The 23,324-nt window shown below is 35.0% G+C and overlaps 1 protein-coding gene across 1 annotated transcript in view; it reads left to right on the plus strand.

Moving 5' to 3' along the window:
- HCN1 (hyperpolarization activated cyclic nucleotide gated potassium channel 1) overlaps positions 1 to 23,324 on the plus strand; it is a 413,758-nt gene that overhangs the window by 364,419 nt on the left and 26,015 nt on the right. The window contains exon 6 of the mRNA XM_025866650.2: positions 149 to 389. Within this exon, the coding sequence (XP_025722435.1) occupies positions 149 to 389 (241 nt within the window). The remainder of the gene's footprint in view (positions 1 to 148; positions 390 to 23,324) is intronic.

Consider the following 23,324-nt stretch of genomic DNA (forward strand, 5'->3'; position numbering starts at 1 on the left):
TATGCAGATTATTAGAATTTATGTGTCTTTGGTTGTGAATTTAAATTGCAATATTGAGCTATATTGTAGATTTTAATGTAAGCATGTGCTTTTCTTCCTGATATGATTAATATCTCTCTTCATATTTGTCTGCCCTTGCCATCTTTAGGAGATCGTCAATTTCAACTGTCGGAAGCTAGTGGCTACCATGCCTCTGTTTGCTAATGCCGATCCCAATTTTGTGACTGCCATGCTGAGCAAGTTGAGATTTGAGGTGTTTCAACCTGGAGATTACATCATACGGGAAGGAGCTGTGGGTAAAAAAATGTATTTCATTCAACATGGCGTTGCTGGTGTCATCACAAAATCCAGTAAAGAAATGAAGCTGACAGACGGCTCTTACTTTGGAGGTTAGTGAACAAGAAAATGCAACTGAGCCAAACATTGCTTTGGTTATGTGTCTTTCTCAGAATTTTGGAGATATCAGAATGTTGATTTGTGGGTTTTGACTATGAACTTGTATTTGAATTCTGATAAAAGTGTCTATAATGGTATGTTTTCACATTTCAGTGTCACATGCTCAGTGCGTGTACATTTACTACTGTGTTAGTTGGAGTATCTTTTTACCTTTGCAAACTAGACTGGCTTAAACCAGATGGAAAGTATATTTTTGTGGGAGATGGCTCTCCCCAAGACAGTTTTCAGGAGCGCAGATTTCATTTATTTTGTTGGTCTGCCATCCTCTGGAGTGATTTTCTCATTTATACAAGAGGAAATGGTTCCTCTCCATCATGTTAGATATAGCCCACAGGAGGGGGAGAAGGGGACAGAGGAAGTGAAGAGTGAGAAGCTTCTCTTTAGAGGTGTACCTAAAATTGTCACTCTCAGTGCTTATTTACATCCAGTTGGCCAGAATTTAGTTACAAGAGTACCTCTAGGTGTAAGAAAGGCTGAGGAATGTAGCCTCTAGTGGAGTGGTGTGAAAGTCAGGGTTCTCCAGAGAAACAGAACCAATAGAAGAATATATATACAAAAGGAGAGTTATTATGAGGCATTGGCTTATGCGAATATGGAGGCTGACAAGTCTTGTGATTGGCCATTGAAAAGCTGGAGACCCAGGAAAACTGGTGGTAGAAGCTAGTCTGGCTCCCAAGGTTGGGAACGAGAGGAGTCGAAGGTGTACATCCCAGTCCGAAGGCAGAAGATGAGATGAGATGTTAGCTCAAGATAGGAAAAGAGGGTCAAACTCCCCACTCCTCCTACTTTTGTTCTTTTCACACCTCCAGTGGTTTGGATGATGCCCACTCACATTGGGGAGGGCAATATACTGAGTCCACTGATCCAAGTGCTAATCTTATCTGGAAACACCCTCACAGACACATCCAAAAATTATGTTCAATCTGGACACCCCATGGCCAATCGAGTTGATACCTAAAACTTACTGTTGTAAGTGGAAATTTGCCTTGCTAAAAACCCTGAAAATTCTAATTGTTTCCAACTTTTTACTATTATCGGATATATATTGATATTTGTGCACGTGTATAAAACTTGCCTAGAAGTTGAATAACTAGGTCAAAAACTATACATATTTTTAAACTGAGATAAACACCAAATTGTTTCTTTGCTGAGACTGCCTGTGTCTACATGCCTTGCCAATTCATTTTGACTTTTGTCCTCTTAATAAGTAAAAATGGCATCCCTTACTTGTTTAGTGTGCATTTCCATTATTAATATTGAGGTTGAAGTGTTCATAGATTTCTTCATCATTTGTATTTAATTTTTCTGTTTCTATTCTTTGCATATTTTTCTAATATGTTTTTTGCCTTTTTAAAACCAATTATAGCAACATTCCTAATGTATTTTTGATAGGCTATAACTATTTTTTTCAAGATTGTTATTTCTTTTCTATCTTTATAACTTTCCTTTCATCATTCTGATCTTCATTTATTGTTGATTTGATATGAACCTGCCTCTCCTTTCCCTTAAGGTGTCAGAGATTTTGTGTTCCTTAGGTGGGTTTTGTACACTGCAAAATTATAAAAATGTTTTCCATCTTTACCTCTATTTTATTTAGTTTTGCATCTTGTTACTATTTTATCATAGTTTGCTATATTTATTATACATACCTCAATTACATTTTTATTTTAGTATTAACCCACCCAGCATATATTTGTGAATATAGTGTGAGGTAAGATTCTGTATTTTTCCCCAAAAGAGATAAGTTCTCCACCATCATATATGGAAGATTTCATCCTTTCTGTAAAACGTTAAAATATTTCTTTAATAATATGCTGATATAATATACACTATGGTGACGATAGCAATACTGTATTGCATATTTGAAAGATGCTAAGAAAGTAGATCTTTAAAGCTCTCATCACAAAAAAATCATTTTGTAACTATAAATGGTGACAGTTACCTTGACTTATTGTGGTGATCATTTCTCAATATATATAAATATCAAAGTATTATGTTGTTGTCATGAGCATGCTAGGAAAGCACACACATGAGTTGTGTCTTTCCATAATGCCAGCTTTATTCATCATAAAGCAAGGTTAATGTAATTACAAAGCAGGTTCAGGATTCCAAACTCAGTGACATTTCACTCTTTGTTTAACTTTGCTTCTTTCTCGTCACATAAAACAAAGCACAAGACGAGTTACACAACAAAGATAGTACAGGAAGTAGGAAGTTAAGGAACCAAACATGAAGTCAGTCTGTGAGCATGCAGTTGAGATAAGGCCTCGGTCTGGTCCGGGTCAGCCCTCAGCATGTGCTGCTTATTACGTCCAAGCAGTGGAGGATCTCTGTTCTGTTCAGAGATCAGTCGGGCAGAGCTTCAGTGGCGGCTGCCTTTTTGATGTGGTCAGATGTGAAAGGATCAGTGTCTTGAAAGTGTGATAGTTTGCTGCAAAAATGTTCCTTTTTTAAAGGGATTTAATCTGTCTTGGGCCTTTGCAAATCTCCTCTGGTTCTGCTCATCATCAGTTCTGAGTGTGTCATCAGCTTGTGCTAATTTTGGCGGTATCTGGTCTTAGCTGCAACGCCTTTGGTTCTTGGGTCACTGCTTGACATAAGTCACTGCTTGACGTGGGTGATTCCTGTTACTCTCTGTAGTTGTATCCCTGAAACTAACATACTGTGTCAATTACATCTCAAAAAAAAAAATGGGGGGAATCCTGGGATGGGGGGATATATATCTCCACTAGATTTTTATATATCAGGAAGAAAACCATATATTCTGTACATTTTCTAGTCTACATGCAGAATCACAGAGGGGCTTTAATCATCCTAATCAAAGATGCTTCCAGATAGTGTTGAGACAAAAGTAAAACAACTACAGAGGAGCCAATATGCTAATATACGGCCATTAGAGGCTCTTTTGCATAGAGGAAAAAATGTTAGAACAAGCAGAAGGGGGACACTATTTTTTCTTCATTTCTTTTCTTAGTTTCTACCAATTCTGTTAAAACATTGGAAACTTAATGATTAATATTAGACCTCTGGTACTACAATATCAGGACTTGGCGAGCTTAATGTTTAAATATTCTTCAACACCAAGAAACTGAAATGTTTTTCTTAGGAAAAGGCAGGAAGTCTGTCTTCAAATATCTGGAGGTTTATCCTGTAAGAGGCAATTCAAATGAAACTCTTTTCCTTTTCATAAGTGAGGTATAGAATAAGTGGTTCTTATTACTTTGTGTTCATCTTTCACAGACTTTATAATATGCCATCTCTTCAGAAGGCTTCTCAGTCAGAATCAATGTCTCCCACCTTTGTTTCTCCATAATATTTCTCATAGCTTTCCAGGGTCCTGGTCTCAGTTGGCCTCACACTGAAATTAATAGTGTAGTTGCCTATATTCAGTGTGTACGTCAGAATCAGTAGAGTGCTGTTTAAAGCCCAAGATGCTCAGGCCCCACCCATCAGAGATTCTGAATCAGTAAGTCCAGACTGGAGACGAATTTTTATTTGTTCATTAGAGACTCATCAACCAGTATATCTGATTCCCTAAAAAAAAAAAAAAAAAAAAAATCAGTAATGATTAAAAAAGTGTTCAAATCAAATTAGTAGTTGAAAAAAAGGCAATGAATTTCATTTTGTCATATATAAATAAATATATGCTGAGTTTGAGAAGTGTTCTTCAATAACAGCTAAGAAATACTAGGAAAGGCTTTGAATTTTATTAAATGCTTTTTTTTGGAACATATCAAAATAACCATAAGGTTCTTATACATTAGCCTATTGTGGCTGAATAAAATATATCAACTCAAGATAATTAGCTTCCTTGACTTTCCCTCTCACCCATGAAAGATACTTTTGAAGCTTCCAGCTTCCCCTTCTTCCCACTCTTCTTTGTCATGATTCTGTGCTGCCTAGTTCGCCCCTTAGCCTTTTGTGGCAGATTGTTCTAAGGAAGAAGAGATTTGGAAAAGCTAAGACCAAAAAAAAAAAAAAAGAAAAATCTACTTTAGAAAGCACAGAGCATTAATGTTCAAAAAAAGAAAAAAGAGTAACTGAAAGCTGACGGGGTAAAAAATAAAAGTGTACATGTAGAGGCCAAGTGTGAGGGAAGGTGGTTTGGGAGGGGAAACATTTTTGAGGCCATTAATGCGGGTGTGATAAATATGTAGAAGAAACATCTGGAAAGGACTTTCTGGAAGTGTTATGCATTAAGAGTGTATTTTTACATTTGACGTACGTTTTGTCAATTCAAAGGAGCTTTTAATTACTATGTAGTTATATTTGCTAATATGACTAAGGTTTTATACAAACACTGGAACACTTGTCTCCCTGGATTTATCTGGTTACACTATTAGGAAAGTCAGTTACAGTAATGAAGATCCTTGTGTTGAGCCATAAGACCGTTTCTGGGATAAAAACTACTTTGTCCTGATGTATTATTTTTTTTAACACATTGTAGCATCTCTATAAGTTAAATTGGGCTGTTATTTATTGTTTTGGTGGTTATTTTTGTGATCCCCTAGCTAATTTTGGATATCAGGTTTTGTTTACTTCTTGGAGAGAGTCAGAAAACTTTTTTTAAAAATGTATTCTCTATTTTAAGGAGGTTTAAACAATCTAGGCATTACCTGTCACTTGAAGTCATCTTAGGTTTCACAAGTAAAGCACTGTATCTGATTCTCTCTCTTCTATGGTTAATAAGTCCTCCAGCTTTCTACTTCTTTATGAGCAATCATTCAGTTCATCTAATTCAATTGTTCATTATATTGAAAAGCTTAAAAAAATAAAGTCTGATGCCAGAGCCAAAATTATACCTTAGAGTTTCTGATGGAATTGAGAGGAGTTGAGATCCAAACATCAGCATATAAAAACAAAATCCCCAGAAGATTCCAACTAGTTTTCACATTATATGTATATGCATACATAGTTCCCTTTTTATTTTCAATAAACTTTTAATTTTTAATTTTAGAACAATTTTAGATACAAAATGATTGCAAAGATTATACAGAGAATTCCGTATGTCCTATATCCAGTTTCCTATTATTAATATTTACCATTACTATGATATATTTTTCACAATTAATGAACAATATTGATACATTATTATTAATAAGTACTTGATAAAGCACACACTTTATTCAAATTTTCCTAGTTTTTACCCAATATACTCTTTTCATTCAAGATCCCATTTACTTGTAACGTCCTCTAGTTTACTCTTTTTTTTTTAAGATTTATTTATTTATTTTTAAAGAGGCTGGGGGGTGGGGAAGGAAGGGGCAGAGGGAGAGAATCCTTCAAGTAGACTCCCCACTGAGTGTGGAGCCTGACACTGAACTCAAACCCACGACCCATGAGATCATGTGACCTGAGCCAAAACCAAGAGTCTGACTCTCAACCAACTGAGCCACCCAGGTGCCCCGGTTTGTTCTTGGTTTTTAAGGTTTCTTAGGTTTTCCTTGTTTTTGATAAACTTCACAGTTTTAAGAGCATTGGTAAGGTATCTTAGAGAATACATCTCAGTTGGGATTTGCGTGATGATCTCATGATTAGATTGGGGTAAGTTTTTTGGGGAGGAAGATCACAGACATAAAGTGCCATTATCTTCACATCATAGCCAAGGGTATTACTATCAATATGTCTTATCACTGTTGATGTTAACACTGATCACCTGGATTGAGGTAGTGTTTGTCAGGCTTCTCTACTATAAAGTTACCTTTTTTCCCCCTTACTCCATCCTTTTCCGTTTGAGGGATAGTCACTAGGTATAGCCCATGAATAAGGACTGGGGAATAATGTTTCACTTTCTTAAGGGCAGAGTATATACATAAACTATTTGAAATGATTCCTAATGGGAAATTTATTTACTCTTACATTTAATTATTTATTTATTATGCCCTTTCTTATTTGTCAGTATGGACTGATGGATATTTATTTATAATTTGGTTTATAATCCAATACTACTTTATTTGTTTTTATTTTTTTTAATTCCTGTGTAGTTAATATACAGTGTTGTATTAGTTCTGGGTGTACAATGTAGTGATTCCACAATCCCAGATATTACTCAGTGCTCATCTAGATAAGTGCACTCTTAATCCCCTTCACCTATTTCACCCATCCCCCACCCACCTCCCCTCTGGTAAATTATCTGTTTGTTTTCTATGGTTAAGAGTGTTTTTTGGTTTATCTCTCTTTTCCCTTGCTTCTTTGTTTTATTTCTTAAATTCCACATATGAGTGAAATCAAATGGTATTTTTCTTTTCTCTAACTGACATATTTTGCTTAGTATTATACTCTCTAGCTCCATTCATGTTGTCGCAAATGGCAAGATTTCATTCTTTTTGTGGCTGAATAATATCCCATTGTGTATATACCACATCTTCTTTATCTATTCATCCAGTGATGGACACTTAGCCTGCTTCCATACTTTGGTTATTGTAAATAATGCTGCAAAAAACATAGGGGTGCATATGTCCCTTCGAATTAGGATTTTTGTATTCTTTGGGTAAATACCAGTAATGCACTTACTGGATTGTAGGGTAGTGCTATTTTTAATTTTTCGAGGAACCTCCATACTGTTTTCAACAGTGGCTGTAGCAGTTTGCATTCCCACCAACAGTGCACAAGGGTCCAATACTATTTTATTAATTATGTTGCTCAAATTGTTCCAGCTTTGGCCATTTGGACCTCTTTCAGTTGGCCCCTGTGTACGTTTGAAACACTCCTGTTATTGTGGTTTTGGGGTTTTTTATTTTTGTTCTTTTTTTGTTGAGTTCTTTTTTTTTTCTAGCTCTGTAAGATGCTCCTGGAACATTTTGTGTATTCCTGCCCAGTCTTAGATTCAGCCATTTCTGTAAGGATCCCTGGTTCCATTCATTGGAGAGTGGTTTTAGAAACTAAGATTTGGACACCAGATGTACTATTACTACTGGGCTATCATTACTTCTACACCCTCTCAGATGACAAGGCAAAGAGATATATACTCATATACTAACCTCTGTATATACATATGTCTATAAATATTTCTATGTGTATCCATCTGTTAAGCTAACTATGAGTTCATACTGATATTTCCAACTCTAATCCATTACCAAATGGCTTACTTTGACCTTCTTTTCTTATCTGTAATACTTCACCCAAGAGTAAGAAATCTGGTTTCCACTGTATATTTACTTAATTGTTCAGTTGTAATATTTATGTGTTGTGGTTTTAGAATTGTAAATCTATACATCCATAGGAAATAACTTTATCCCTCTCTCTCTGTCCTAGAAAAAAACATTTGAAAATCTTTTTAAAGAACTAGATTTTGCTTTTATTCCTGATAATTTTTCCTGGTCCTGAAATCTACTTTGTCTGAAATTAATATAGCCACTTTAGCCTCCTTTTTAAAAAAATTTTTTTATTGTGGCAAAATACACAAACATAAAATCTTCCATCTTAACTATTTTTAAGTGCATGGTTTAGTGGTATTAAAGCAGTCATAATGTATTACCAGTACCACCATCCATCTCCAGAACTTTTTTGTCTTGTAAAAATGCAACTCTATAGCTATATAACAATAAATCCACATTTCCCCCTTCCTCCCAGCCCTTGGCAACCATCATTCTATTTTCTGTCTCTACAGTTTGTTTGGTTTGTTTGGAGATACTCTAAGTATCTCACATAAGTGGAATCATGTAGCATTTATCTTTTTTGTGACTGGCTTATTTCACTTAGCATAATGTCTAACAAGCTCATCCATGTTGTAGTATGTCAGAATATCCTTCCTTTTAAGGCTGAATAACATTTTATTGTATGCCTATATCCCATTTTATGTATTCATTCATTCATTAACAACTGGGTTGCTTTCACATTTATAGCTATTGTAAATAATGCTGCTATGAACATAGATGTACAAATAGCTCTTTGAGACCCCATTTTCAATTCTTTAAGTACATACTCACAAGTAAAATTGCTGGATCAAATAGTAATTCTGTTTTTTAATTTTTTGAGGAATCTTCATACTGTTTTCCATAGTGGCTGTACCGTTTTATATTCTCACCAACAGTGCACAAGTGTTCCAATTGCTCCACATTTTCAACATTTGTGATTTCTTTTTTGTTTTTTTGCTAGTTTTTTGTTTTTTTAAAGAACTAGATTTTGCTTTTATTCTTCCTAATAGATATGAGGTGGTATTGTATTATTGTTTTGATTTGCACTTCCCTAATGATTACTGATGTTGAGCATATTTTCATGTTTGTAAGTCATTTGTCTATCTTCTTTGGAAAAATGGCTGTTCAAATCCTTTGCCTATTTTTGAATCAGGTTGTTTGGTGTTGATTTTTAGGAGTTTTCTATATATTTTGGATATTAATCTCTTATCAGATATATGATTTGTAAATATTTTATTTGCCTGTTCACTCTGATAGTGTATTTTGATGCACAAAATTTTTAAATTTTCATGAAGTCGAATTTGTCTGTTTTCTTTAGTTACCTATGCCTTTGGTGTACTATCCAAGAAATAATTGCCAAATCCAATACTGTGGAGCTTTCCCTTATGTTTTCTTCTAAGAGTCTTATAATTTTAGGTCTTACATTTAGGTCTTTGGTCCGTTTTTAGTTAATTTTTATATACAGTGAGGTATTGGCTCAACTTCCTTCTTTGCACATGGATGTCAAATTTTCCCAGCACCATTTGTTGAAAAGAATGTCCTTTACTTTTAAATGACCTTGGCACCCTTGTCAAAACTCATTGATCGTATATGCAAGGGTTTATTTCTGTACAACTGTTTAATTTTTTAAAACTATTTCTTAGAGCAGTTTTAGGTTTACCACAAATTGAAAGGAAAGTACAGAGATTTTCCATATGCTCCCTGCCCCCACACATGCTCAGCCTCCACATTATTAATATCACTCACCAGAATGGCACCAAGAATGAACCTACACTGATACATCATAATACCCAAGTCATGATTTACCTTAGGACTCATTTTTGGTATGATATATTTGATGGGTTTAGACAAATGTATATATTCATCACTGTAATATCATACAGAGTATTATCACTGCCCTAAAAAATCCTCTGTGCTTTCCCTATTTATCTCTTCTCTCTCTCTGGAACAATCACTGAACTTTTTATTATCTCCATGGTTTTGCCTGTTCAGGAATGTCATATGTTGTAATAACACAATGGGTAGCCTTTTTAGATTGTCTTCATTTAGTTAGTAATATGCATTTAAGGTTTGTCCATGTCTTTTTATTGTTTGTTTCTTTTTGGTGCTGAATAGTATTCCATTGTCTGAATGTATCACAGTTTATTTATCCATTCACCTAGTAAAAGGCATCTTGGTTGTTTCCAAGTTTTGGCAATTATGAATGAAGCTGCTATAAACATCCAAGTTTTTTGTGGATATGTTTTCAACTCCTTTGGGTAAATACCAAGGGTGTGATTACTACATTATATGGTAGGAATATTTTTAGTTTTATAAGAATCTGCCAAACTCTCTTTCAAAGTGGCTATACTATTTTGCATTCCCACCAGCGATGAAAGAGAGTTATTGTGTTACATATGCTCACCAGTATTTATTTTCTGTTGTCAGTGTTCTGGATTTTGGCCATTCTAATAGGTATGTAGTGATATCTTGTTTTAATTTGCATTTCCCTGATGACATATGATGTGGAACATCTGTTCACATGTTTATTTGTCATGTGTAATTCTTCTTTATTGAGGTGTCTGTTAAGGTCTTTGGTCCATTTTTAATCAAGTTATTTGTTTTCTTATTGTTGAGTTTTAAGACTTCCTTGTATATTTTAAATGAAAATTCTTTATCAAATGTGTATTTTGCAAATATTTTCTTCCAGTCTGTGACTTTCTTCTCATTCTTTTGATATTTTCTTTTGCAGAGCAGAAGTTTTTAATTTTAATGAAGTCTAGCTTCCCAACTATTTCTTTTATAGATTGTGTCTTTGGTGTTGTATAAGGAAGGCATCAGCATGCCCAAGGTCATCTAGATTTTTCCTATGTAATCTTCTAGGAGTTTTTAGTCTGTGTTTTATATTTAGGTCTATGAAATATCTTGAGTTAATTTTTGTGAAGGGTATAAAGGCTGTGCCTAGATTAATTTTTTTTTTTTTTGCACATGCATGTCCAGTTGTTCCAGCACCATCTGTTGAAGAGACTGTCTTTTCTTCATGTATTAGCCTTACTCCTTTATCAAAGATCATTTGACTGTATCTGTAAAGATCTGTCTCTGGGCTCTGTTTTATTTCACTGGTCTATCTGTCCGTTCTTACACCAATACCACACTGTCTTGATTACTGTAGCTTTATAGTAAGTCTTGAAGTCAAGTAGCATCAATCCTCCAACTTTATTGTGTTGTCTGTTGTGGGTCTTTGGCCTCTCCGTATAAACTTAGAATCAATTTGTCAATATCCACAAAGTAACTTGCTAGGGTTTTTATTTGGATTGAATTGAATCTATAGATCAAATTGGGAAGAACTGACATCTTGACAGTTTAAGTTTTATCTTCCTGTCCATGTACACAGAATATCTCTCTATTTATTTTGTTTTTATTTTATTTTATTAAGAGGGAGTAAGAACTTCTAAGCATGTCAAAACTAAAACTGAAAGCCCTCTTATATTTGTTTAATCTCCTCTAACTCTGTAATATGTGTCTTTTTCTAACACTTCTTTATTTTCTCACTTTTATTTTCTGAATCACTTGCATTAATATTTGCTATTTTCATAGAAAAAGCTTTTTCCTTTCACTAATTTCTAGAATTTTTTTCTTTATGAAATCTTTCATTGTCTTTAGATTTTAGTGTTTTGCTTTAGCTTCTTGAGTGAAAAAAATTAGTATATTTATTTTCAACCATTCCTCGTTGTGATGACTACAATTTGAGTACATATAAATCTGACTATACTGCTTTGGTCAGATTCCATTGCACTTTTTAGATAGTGATTTATTGTTGCTCTTTTTAAAATATTTTTTAAAGTTTATTTACTATTTTTTAAATTAATATCTATACCCAACGTGGGGTTTGAACTCACGACCTCAAGATCAAGAGTCACATGTTCTTCCAACTGAGCCAGCCAGGTGCCTCTATTATTGCTTATTGCTTATTTCTAAAGAGATTGCACTTTCAGTCTGAAGGTATTGCATGAGTTGCCTTTTATTTATATTTTTAAAATTTTAAATGGAAACATTTGGAGATGGAATGGTGGAGCAAAAACAAACACATATTTGAATAGGAAAATTACAGAATATCAAATTATGTTAATAAATTGTATTGATAATAAATGATGCATAAGAAAGATGATAAGATTAAAGGAAATTTATTTTAAAAAGGAATGAAATGGGGACGCCTGAATGGCTCAGTCGTTAAGCGTCTGCCTTCGGCTCAGGTCATGATCCCAGGGTCCTGGGATCAAGCCCTGCATCTGGCTCTCTGCTCAACAGGAAGCCTGCCTCTCCCTCTCCCACTCCCCCTGCTTGTGTTCCCTCTCTCACTGTGTCTCTCTCTGTCAAATAAATAAAATCTTAAAAAAAAAGGAAAGAAATGTTCTACCATTACTAGACAATTAAAAAAATTAAAATGTAATTCTAAGGGCACCTGGGTAGCTCAGTTGTTAAGCTTCAGGCTCTTGATTTCGGCTCAGGTCATGATCTCAGGGTCGTGAGATCAAGTCCCATGTTGGACTCTGTGCTAGGCATGAAGCCTGCTTGAGATTCTCACCCTCGCTCTGCCCCCCCCATTCTCATGCTCTCTCTCTCTCTCTCTCACTCAAAAAAAAAAAAAATGCAATTCTATACAGAAGATTTTTTCCATTCTCCTACTAATTTCTTAAGACATAAATGATCAGTTCTAAATTTAGCCTTATAAAGTTAACCAATGAAGTCATCCCACAGTTTTCAATAGTTTAACAAATATTCCTCCTATAGTTTATTCCTATAAAAGTCAAATATGTACTTATTCAACCAAACTCACTTCAATAAGAAATTCTGTAAAATAATGTTTTGTTTGGGTTCCATGCTTATAGCCACCTTTATATTTTCACTATGGGGACTTAAAGTGACTATTAGTGGACCTCAGAGTACTGAAAGCACAATCTTTTAGTGGAGAGTTTATGGGGGAAAAATAGGTCTGCATTACTTTCAATTCTTTTATACATACAGTTGATATTTGTTCAAGTTAAACACCAAAGAAGATAATGAAAGGCAATTAAAACCTAATAATAACAAATCATACTTATTTAGCATGTTAGGGTTTATAATTCCTACCTCTTTAAGTATCTGATACGGAATTTTAAAATGAACAGAAAAGACTCTTGTTTTATACTGATTTTGTATTTGCATGGCCGATGGTGGTAACTTCATAGTACAATTAAACAGAAGAGCAGGGATCAACTGAGAGGAACACTCTCTCCACTCTTCTCAAATGTCTGAATTAAATGAACATAATCAGCACACCAAACATTCCAACTGAATGGCAAGCAAAATGGTGAGATATAGAGACTTATTCAAAGAAAGATCAAACTCAGAGTTTTGTATTCTTTGTCTAAATTGATTTATTTCTACAATAATACAGAATATATTTCTAGATCAAATTAATTTTGTTTTGTTTTGTTTTAACTCAGAGAAGTTTTGTTTTGTTTTGTTTTTTTCTGTGTGTGTGTGTGTGTGTGTGTGTGTGTGTGTGTGTGTGTGTCAAGGTTGGGGAAAGAGTGTTAGATCAACACATGTACCATCTCATCCAGTGTTCTCACCAACAGAGGTCCCAAGTAATGTTCTAGGAGAGACAGTGCAAGAGAATGAACATAGAGTAAGTGCCTAGCACATTCATAGTCCCTTGGGGATACAGTAGTGAACAAAAGAGACAAAATTCCCCACAGTCATGTAGCTTGTATTTTATGGGGTACTTAAATTTTAGAAATAAAAATTTAATAAGGAAAACTAAAGTACTGAAATATTAAACTGCATTACCACGTGGTGATAAATGCTTCTAAGAAAATTCAAGCTAGGAGGAAGCATAAGGAATACCTCCTTGCCCGTACAGCCAGTTGGGGAGTAGGTCCAGGCATGTAGGATCGATTACATGGGAGTCCCAGGCTTCCCATTGGGAGTGATGGTGAGTGAGGACAAAGCACCTGTGAGACCAGTCCTCATGGCTCTGGCCACGTGGATGGTGAGGCAATGAGTTTGGGGTGTTAAAGGAGTGAGGGTCTTGTTTATAGGAAGAGGGGGTTCCTGGACTCCTCTTGACTCTTCCACTGAGGAAAATTTTATAAATAAGCCTCAGAGGTGTTAAATAACCTGGCCAAGGCCAGTACCTGAAAAGTGACAAAGCCAGGTTTCAAACTCAGCCATAAATCTGAACTTAAAGCCTGTGTTTTGTCTACTGTACCTCACTACCTCCTATGAGAAAGCATGATGGTTGTCCTCTAGAATGTAAACATTAAACATCAGCTAAGCCTTAGCTTCTCTTCAAAGGCGTCCATGGCCCATTTATATGTGCATTTGTTAAACACCTTTGAAATCTGTTCATATGTTCAACTGACCCTCCTATTAAAGTAATCATATTACTAATACATTATCCACTGAGTAAGGTAAAATGTTATTAATATGCCTCATTAAAATTTCAAATAATATATCTTTTATTCAATAATTTATGATTTTAAAGAAAAACATTTGTTTATTGAATATGTGTTTCATTATTGTTGGTATCTCTATGTACTCACCTCTTGTCATTCTATACCAAAGTGTTCTTGTTGATTCCATTTCCTAACTTTCTTTCCTTCAAAATATCTGTCTCATAAGTTCTTCTTATGGTTAGTCGTATGAGACAAACCTACCAGAAGGAAAATAATTCCCATGATTGTTGCCATTATAAATAATTTGGTATTAAGTGCTGCTTAATAATGTCTAATATTTTGCCAGCCTTAAGGAGCCTGCCAGGAACTTTATATAGCTGATGTTTACATTTAGAATTTTTATGTCCAAAATGCATTTGGCCAGATAGTGATCATCTGGCATTTTTATATTTAGAGCCACAGATTTGAAAAACTACCGTCAATCCCTGTCATTGTGACTATTCATGAAGAAGACCGAAGCATCTGTCAATCCATACTTAACAGTTGATTCCACCTCTAGTACATTGTACACTTCTAAAAGCTGATACAGATTTTCTAGAAAGTGTGAAGAAACTGTTGATAGTAAAGTCAAAACTTGATTAGCTCAATTCTTCCATGGTATTTATAAGAAGACCACAGCAGAGGAAAACGATAAATATTCTTGTCAAATTTTTTGTTTTATTGTATTTTGCTTCCTTGTGTGTTCTCTTCTTCTACTAGGCTTATGAAATAATTGTTTTTTTTCTTTTTCTTTAAATTTTTTATTGTTATGTTAATCACCATACATGACATCATTAGTTTTTGATGTAGTGTTCCATGATTCATTGTTTGTGCATAACACCCAGTGTCCCACGCAGACTGTGCTCTCTTTAATACCCATCACCAGGCTAACCCATCCCCCCACCCTGAAATAATGGTTTTAATAGTGATAAGACAGATATGACAGATTTTTTTACAGGTTTTAGCCTACCTGGGAGTCTATCGATACCAGATAATGTACAACCACAACTTTGCTAAGTCATCAGGTGAGAGAGATGTTAATCCCCATCTGTATCCTCACATCACAGTTCTATGATTCTATCAAAGTCATGTATACATGCACCAATACATAATAAAGAATTAAATCCAAGTGTCTGAGACACTTAATGAAAATCAGGACAAACATTAAGAAGACATTTTATTTGTGGCACTTGAGTGGCTCAGTCAGTTAAGTGTCCAACTCTTGATTTTGGCTCAGGTCATGATCTCAGGGTCATGGGATGGAGTCCCACATTGGGCTCCATGCTCAGCACGGTCTCCTGAAATTCTCTCTCTCCCTCTGCCCCTCCCCCCACTCTCGCTCTCTAAAATGAATAAGTAAATCTTTTAAAAAAAGGCCTTTTTATTTTGAAGTCATAATGTCTTTCTCCCTTTACTAAAGTAGAAAAGGAGGAGACATGAAAGAAAAGGAAGGGAAAACAGAAAGGTCCTTGTTACAGGTGCCCCCAAAATAAAAGCACTTTCTGCTTTCATTCATTCTTCAGCTGTTCTTTCCACACAGGTCATCTGAATTGTGACCTCTTCCCTCTATATGAAGAAAGTTAATATCCAAATCCTTTAACATAATCTCCAAAACTCTGTACAGTCTGGCCCAACCTATCTTCCTAGTCTCAACTCATATCTTTCCCTCCAGATACCCTTATACTGACCCCCAAGACTGCTAGTTCTTAAGAAAGAAAAGATTGCCTTTGCAAAGATGATCCCTTTGGTTAAAAAAAATCCTTCACTCTTCAGTCTAATACGTTGCTTCTTGCATTTCTTAAGACACCATTCAAATATTTTTTTTCATCTCCCTTGGCAGATGATTTTTTTCTCTCTGCTTTCATAGCACTTTAACCTTAACCAATCATTGAACTGTTTTCATCATTATTTTGTATGTCAGTCTTTCATATTAAATTATGAATTTTATGAGCCTAGACACTACGGTTTCATCCCATTTCAACACGAGGCACCAAAGCACAGTGATTGAACTATAACACATTCAATAAGAACTTGTACAATGAGTGGATGAATAGACGGGTGGATGGGTGGGCAGATGAATATATTTTCCCTTGTCTCTACTCTTTATTTCTATTCCTTCTGCTACTTTCTCTCCGGCCCAAAAATAAGAAAAGCACTTAAACATCCCTTTCATGGGGATATTATACTGTGTTAAGCTCATTGTCTTGGGGCATCGGGGTAGCTCACTCGTTAAGCGTCTGCCTTCAGCTCAGGTCATGATACCCACGGTCCTGGGATTGAGCCCTACATCAGGCTCCCTCCTCCACGGGAAGCCTGCTTCTCCCTCTCCCACTCCCCTTGCTTGTGTTCCTGCTCTCACTGTGTCTCTCTCTGTCAAATAAATAAATAAAATCTTAAAAAAAATAAACTCATTGTCTTTATCTCAAGATAGGAAATCAATGTAAATAATGATAAATTGTTAACTAAATGAAAGAGAAGGCATTATTTATTTCTAAGAAGTGTGTTAATATTTCAATTACTTTCTATCTAATTTTAAATTAATCTTACTATATTAGGGATCAGATAATATGGTTTTAGAATTTAAAGCAACAGAATCAAGAGCAACGTTGTCTAGCAGAACTTCCTGTGGTGAAGGAAATTTTCTCTACTCAAGCTATTCAATAAGATAGCCACTAGCTATATGCAGCCATTGAGCATCTGATGTGAATGTGACTGAGTGATTAAATATTTAATTTTATTCTATTGTAATTAATTTAGATTAAATATAAATAGCTACATGTGACTACTGTTGGATAAAACAGTTCTAGATTACTGTAAGAATGGGGTGAAAGGGATTTACAAGGCAGTTGTATCTAAGATGATATAAAGGGGTGTTATTTGTCCTCTGTTCTTAACTCTAGTCTTCTTGGAAATATTCTAATTTTTCAAAAAAATTTTTATTCCATGCTAAGCCCAAATATCCCCAAGTTCACTTAATACATAAAGGATGCAAATGATATTGCTTTTCTTCCTTTCTTTCCTTCATTCCTTTCATTTTTCCTTCAACAACTAGATATTGAAAATCTTCAATGTTCCAGGCAGAATTCCAAGTTTTTGTCATATAGTAGCAAATAAGATAAAACCTTAGCATTCATGGATATTATAGACACCCAATAGGCAAACAATGAATTAATGCATGAAATAATTTCAAGTAGTAGTAGATGCCATGAAAAAAAGGAACAAAGTAGAGTGACAAAAGAACAGTTGAGCATAGACCTTGGTAAAAAGAGACAGCTAATCCATATAAAAGTTTCTGAAGTGGGAACATAGGTGGTGAGTTCCAGGAACAAAAGAATGCCAGTATTGCTAAAACAGAGAGGGAGGTTGAACAACTTACTGGAGGTGAGCTCAAAGTGATGTCCAGAAAAGAGAACTGAAGGACATATGTAGACCATGATGTGTTTATAAGTTGATCGTCTTGGAGATGGATCAAGACTCTAACTTAGCTTATGTGGAAAGGTGATGAACAGTGAAGAAGAAGTGAAATGAATGAAGTGGATGTCCTTATGAGATAGAAAAATTGTCAAAGTTAGAGCAATAGAATAAATTGAATTGGAAATACATAAAGTGATGATCTGAATGGAGGTTTAGGAGTTGGTTAAGTTATTGGCAATAATGAGTTCTAAGATATGACCATTGAAATAATGGCTACATAGGAATTTTAAAATGAAAGATTATTAGCGAATTAATCAAAGGATACGGAGGCCAATGTGTTGGACAAAGCATCTTCAAGCATTCCGATGGACACAGTGATGACATGCTTTAAACGTTATGATAGGAATTATTATATTTCAGTGAAGGCATACTTAAACTGAATTATGGCTCTCCTTTTAAGACTATTTTTTTCTGGGTGCCTGGGTGGCTCAGTTGGTTAAGTGACTGCCTTGGGCTCGGGTCATGACCCTGGAGTCCTGGGATCGAGTCCCGCGTCGGGCTCCCTGCTCGGCGGGGAATCTGCTTCTCCCTCTGACCCTCTGCCCTCTCATACTCTGTCTCTCATTCTCTCTCTCTCAAATAAATAAATAAAATCTTTAAAAAAAAGACTATTTTTTTCTTTTCTATATTATTTATACTCTCTTATTTTCTTTCCATCTCTAATGTTTCTTTGTGATTTATTTGAAGCAATTATATAAAAGAGGCCCAGGGACTACAGGCCTAAGAGATTACGATTATACTGAAAACTTACAGAAGATCATTTTACATTTTTATTTATATCCTCAACCATAGCATATTCCATGATACATCATTTTTATTGAATAAGAATTTGTGGCAGTGGATCTAACTGGGAGCCATCTTTAATTAAATAGTATTTCATATCGTTAAGTCAACTAACAAACTTTAATAAATGATCTCTATATTTCTTTTCAATCTTTCAAACATAAAATTATAGTGTCTACTCTTCTTTGTTTTTCCTACAAGTTCTTAACGAAAGTCACAAATGTGAACCGGATATTGGACTTAGTATTTTGATAATATCTTACTTAGTGCTGCATAGAGTAGCAAGATTCCTTTTTTTGTTACTTCTTTTGCTGCTTCTGTGTTTTTGCTCTCCAGCCTCACGTTTGGCTTTCAAAGCCTCAGTATAACATTGCTGACTAAGTACTTCTTGCCCTACTTCAGCAGATCTGCTCTTCCTCCATCACAGCTGGGTATGATGAATGAGCTAACATTAGTAAAGCATTTTGAGTTCTTTGGAGAAAAGTTTTGTAAACTATTATTATATTGTGACACTCTTTTTAAAGACCATTATCATGCTTCATTGTATTTTTTGGAGAGAAAGTGAGGGAGAAGTGTGTCTCTAGGTAGGCACAAAGTGTGCATGGAAAGAGCTGGGATTCAGATTTTTAATTTTAATATGATCCTCTTCTCCTCTCACTTTTTCTGTTCTATGCTACCAGATTAGAGTGAGGTGAGGTGAAGTAAGACCATCTTTCTGTGGGTATAATAAATGTTTGCTTTTGAGGCATTAAGTGTACCCTTGGAAACAAATTTTCTTTGACATTCTCAGAGTCACATTTTTATCCTACATAAGACTTAACAGATATGCATATGAAACATGCCAGGCTCTTTACCATATCATGATTCTCAAACATTTCTAAGGTTTTATTTGATAAATGCCCAACACATACTGTTTATGATCTTAAGAATCCACTCTTTGAACAGGTTCATTCGGAAGGCAATGATATCCTGTGGTTGCTTTATGTGCATCATTGCCGGTGGACAGATGGCTGGTTTCTCACTGTGTCCTCATTTCAACTCTATCTCTAGCTTGCTCCTTTTCCAAGTGGCCTCCCACTTGTGCTAATAACAGAGGCTTTTTATTCTGTGCCCAGGTTTTACTTACTCTTAAATTTAGACCCTCCCCTTCAAGTCCTAAGGTCTACATTGCTAAAACTATACAACTGCCCCAGTGATTTTTCTCTACTGAACCACATTCAGTTTAAAAGTTTATGTCTGAGGAGCCTAAGCATATTTTATTGTTTTGTTATTTCTCTCTCATAATATTGCAAATTAAACAGTCAGATCCTATCTTTAGGAACAAAACTGCAAAAGGATTAGGAAACAGTATGATATGGCAAAGTTTTCAGCATCCACGGTGCCAGGTTCTAGTCCCATCTTTGTCAATAGACCCAACTTTATGTCTCCAGACAACTAGTTTAACATCTAGTCGTTTGGGATCATCATCTGCAAGATGAAATTATTAAGATAGACATTCTCTACAGTCTTCCAGTACTACGATTATGTTGGAATCGGACTCTTGAGGATGTAATCTTTTTGCCAGCTTGCTTGTTTTAATAGCTTTCTGAGAATCCAAAATGTCTCTCGCTTATTCTAGAGTCTGTGACATTTTTGAATGAGTGAGGATTGTATATTTTGTTTGTAGTATTATCTTTGAGGATATTTTATAAGACAAGACCCTGGCATTTTGAAAAGAAATGGAGGCAGGTGATATTTGTGATGATTCATGCCCTAGTGGATAAAAATTAACTACAGCTCTTTTTCATGGATAGTGAAAAAAATAGAAAGTGTCAGGGGCTGGTTGCAAAGCTCTTTGGAATGCTACAGAAGGATAGTATAGGTACTGGAGTCAGATCTTGAGATGCTGTTGTGCCTGGAGAAAGTCACTGATCTTCCTCCAGCCCCTGTTTCAAAATCAGGGGCTGTAAAGTCAGGATAATAAGAATTCCTACTTCATTAAGCTTACTTAGGGGAATAAGTGATTTAACATATATAAAATACTAAGAACAGCCCCTGGAACAGAGTATGTGCTGTGAGGTAAGGTAGTAATGAAAGTGACAGTGTTGGTATACTCTAGAGCGGCAGATGCATGTATAACGTGTTACTGAGGTCTTACTGATTCAGTGCTCATGTGGAGTGAATCAACACTGGAGAATCTGATTGTCAGTTTGTATATTCTCCACAGTCAATGTTAGTCTTCATCTAGTAACAGAGAAATTCACTCTAAATCAGGTGTGTGAATGGTGTGAAGTAGGGACATACGGGTGGGATAAATAATCTTGAAAGCTTTTTCAAACTAAAGATATCTTTAACTCTGAAAATTCTAACCTCTTAACTATATATACCCCTGTGTGTATGCATGCACACACACACACAAAAGAAATAATACTGTAGGATTTAATAAAATCGAAGTTCTCCAAACAACTAGTATTTAATGTGCGAGGCATTGTACTAAGTAATTTCACATATATCATATAACTCCATATTAGGTTAGAATAACTACAAAAACATGTAATATTTACCATTTTCAATATCAATTTTTAAGTGCATTAGGAGGGAAATGGAATAACAAATACATATGTTTTCAAAAGCTGAATTATTCAGAAACATTTTTGTACAATTTAGAATTAGGAGGGATCTAATCCCTTTTCTCATCACCTTATACAAATGAGGAGCCTGAGACACTATCATTTTAGTGCACTATCATGTTAGGCCACTACTTTTCATAGAGTAACAGGTGCATTTTCTGCAAGTTCTTACCAATGATGTTACTTTATAGCATTTCAGAAAATAAGGATTCTTTCCTCTTGGACTGAATTATCAAACACACAGCACACATACATAGATGTGCACACAAATTCCTTCTGGACTCTTGCTAAATAACCTGAATTTACTAATTCTAAGCATGTTCCAATGAAATGTGACTGTTTTGACCTATCTATTATCTATGGAGATAGTTCTTTGTGGTTGAATTTACTTACAAGTGAAGAATGAAATTACCAGTCAGAATAGTTCAGCAAAAAGATAACGAAGTGGAAAAATTCTAGTGCACTTTAAATTGCATTTTATCACCTATTTTGCAGGATATTATACATTTATTGAAATGTTTGAGTGTACTTAGCAAATTGAAAATGCCAGAAGTTTTAAAAAGTTTCCTCATACCTAATAACATGTTGCAAGAGAAACATATTAACAACACAGGAATGTTTTAATGGCATGAGGTGATTGGTCCCCTTTGCTGGGATATGTATGTGTGCACCAAAGAAAGGAATAGAAGGTTCCAAAGGTATGTCTAAATATTCCTGATACTAACAAGTCAATTAATAGCCACTCACACTATCATACTAGACAAGAATGACAATATTAAATAAAGTCTAATACAGATCAGACTGTTTAAAGAAACAGCATCTGAAATCTTAATTGAATTCATTGCACAGGGCAATGGTTCACTTATTAATTCAGCACATATTTACTTATCTTCTTATGGTAAGAAATGAGCGTGTTAAAATTTCTCATTTCCTTGGAGTTTACAAGATATTCATAACTATAGAGCCCAACCACCAGTGCTTCCTGCTTCATTAAAAGACTGGAAATATTGGTGCAGTATTTATTAAATACTGAAATCATTTTTATATGTGCAATATGCATGTCTTTGCATATACTACTATAAGTTGGACGAGAAAGATGATGCAATATAAATGGACTCAATTTCCAATAGGTTACATTTTTAAAGAAATAATATATGGGCAAATAAAATTATCAATACATATTTATGATATGATAATGATATATGTATTATCATTATACATATTGAGAGAGGAACCAAAATAAGACTCCCATATATTGTCTTCTATGTATCTCCCCTTTGCCTACCTACTTATAGTGGAAGTAAAACAGAGAAAAGTTGATTTCTAGCTTCTGAGAATCTTGGACTTGGTGTGGCATGATTTTGGCTTCAGTGCCTTTAGTACCAGGGCCTTCTGGTTATAACTGCATAGTTCTGAGCAAAGAAGGGACTTGAACTAAGCAGTTGATCATTCTGGTGTCTGAAGTTTTTGACTGAACTGTTTGGTTTAAATTAAACACACCGGTGCCTGATCACTTCTTTGCATTGTGTGACACAGCTTTACAAAGATAAGTGTTATCGATGGAGATTAATTTTTCTACGTTGCCTTGATTTCTTTGTACTGCAATAAGATCTGTTGTGGAAGGGCAAGAGGATGTTACAACAAAGAATAGTATGTCTTATAGGATTTCAAAATACTCGTGCTCCAGACAGATAATCTTGCACAGAAAATTTCAGGCATGCTAAATTAGGGGAAATGAGTATACTTTAGCAAATACATTCTGAAAGTATCATTTTGCATCTTGGGTTTTTATTATAAGACTACATTCTTGTTTGAGAGATCAAAAAAAGAAATTTTAAAACTTAATTATAACTCCTCTCCCCCAATCTGAATTTTATCCAGTAAAAGTTTACAGCTATCCAAAGCCTTAGTTGCTATAAAGTTTTTTAATTATGTCGTTGCTAAAAAAATTAAATTTGTCCTTTGTATATCTCCCCAAAGCAATAAAGAGAGTTTGTCAGAGAAGATTGGGAACTGATGGTACCTGATACTTTATGAATAAGAGAATCACAAAGTGTTGCTGAATAAATCCTAGGTCATTTCTGGTTTATGAAGCCTGTCTGAAGCCCTCATTTGTCAAAATTACGATTGCGGTGTGTGTGTGTGTGTGTGTGCGCGCGCGCACGCACGCACATGCACATGTGTATGTATAGACTTATTTATATATCTTGTAATTTTGCTGGAAAGTATATATTATTTTAGGGGAAAAAAGCCAAAATTAACATCCCCGCCATCATTAGTTTGAGTGTCTTTGAGCCAAGCCCCTTGTCACTAAAACTGTGGAGAGAAGAGAAACTGGTGATAAATGGTCTGGGCTACATTTTCAGATAACAATCTTGAGATTTTTGCTCTGGAACCACAGAAATGAA

The sequence above is a fragment of the Callorhinus ursinus genome, unplaced genomic scaffold, assembly GCF_003265705.2.
Source record: "Callorhinus ursinus isolate GAN/ISIS: 27379988/994484 unplaced genomic scaffold, GSC_fseal_2.0 scaffold3, whole genome shotgun sequence".
Taxonomy (NCBI): domain Eukaryota; kingdom Metazoa; phylum Chordata; class Mammalia; order Carnivora; family Otariidae; genus Callorhinus; species Callorhinus ursinus.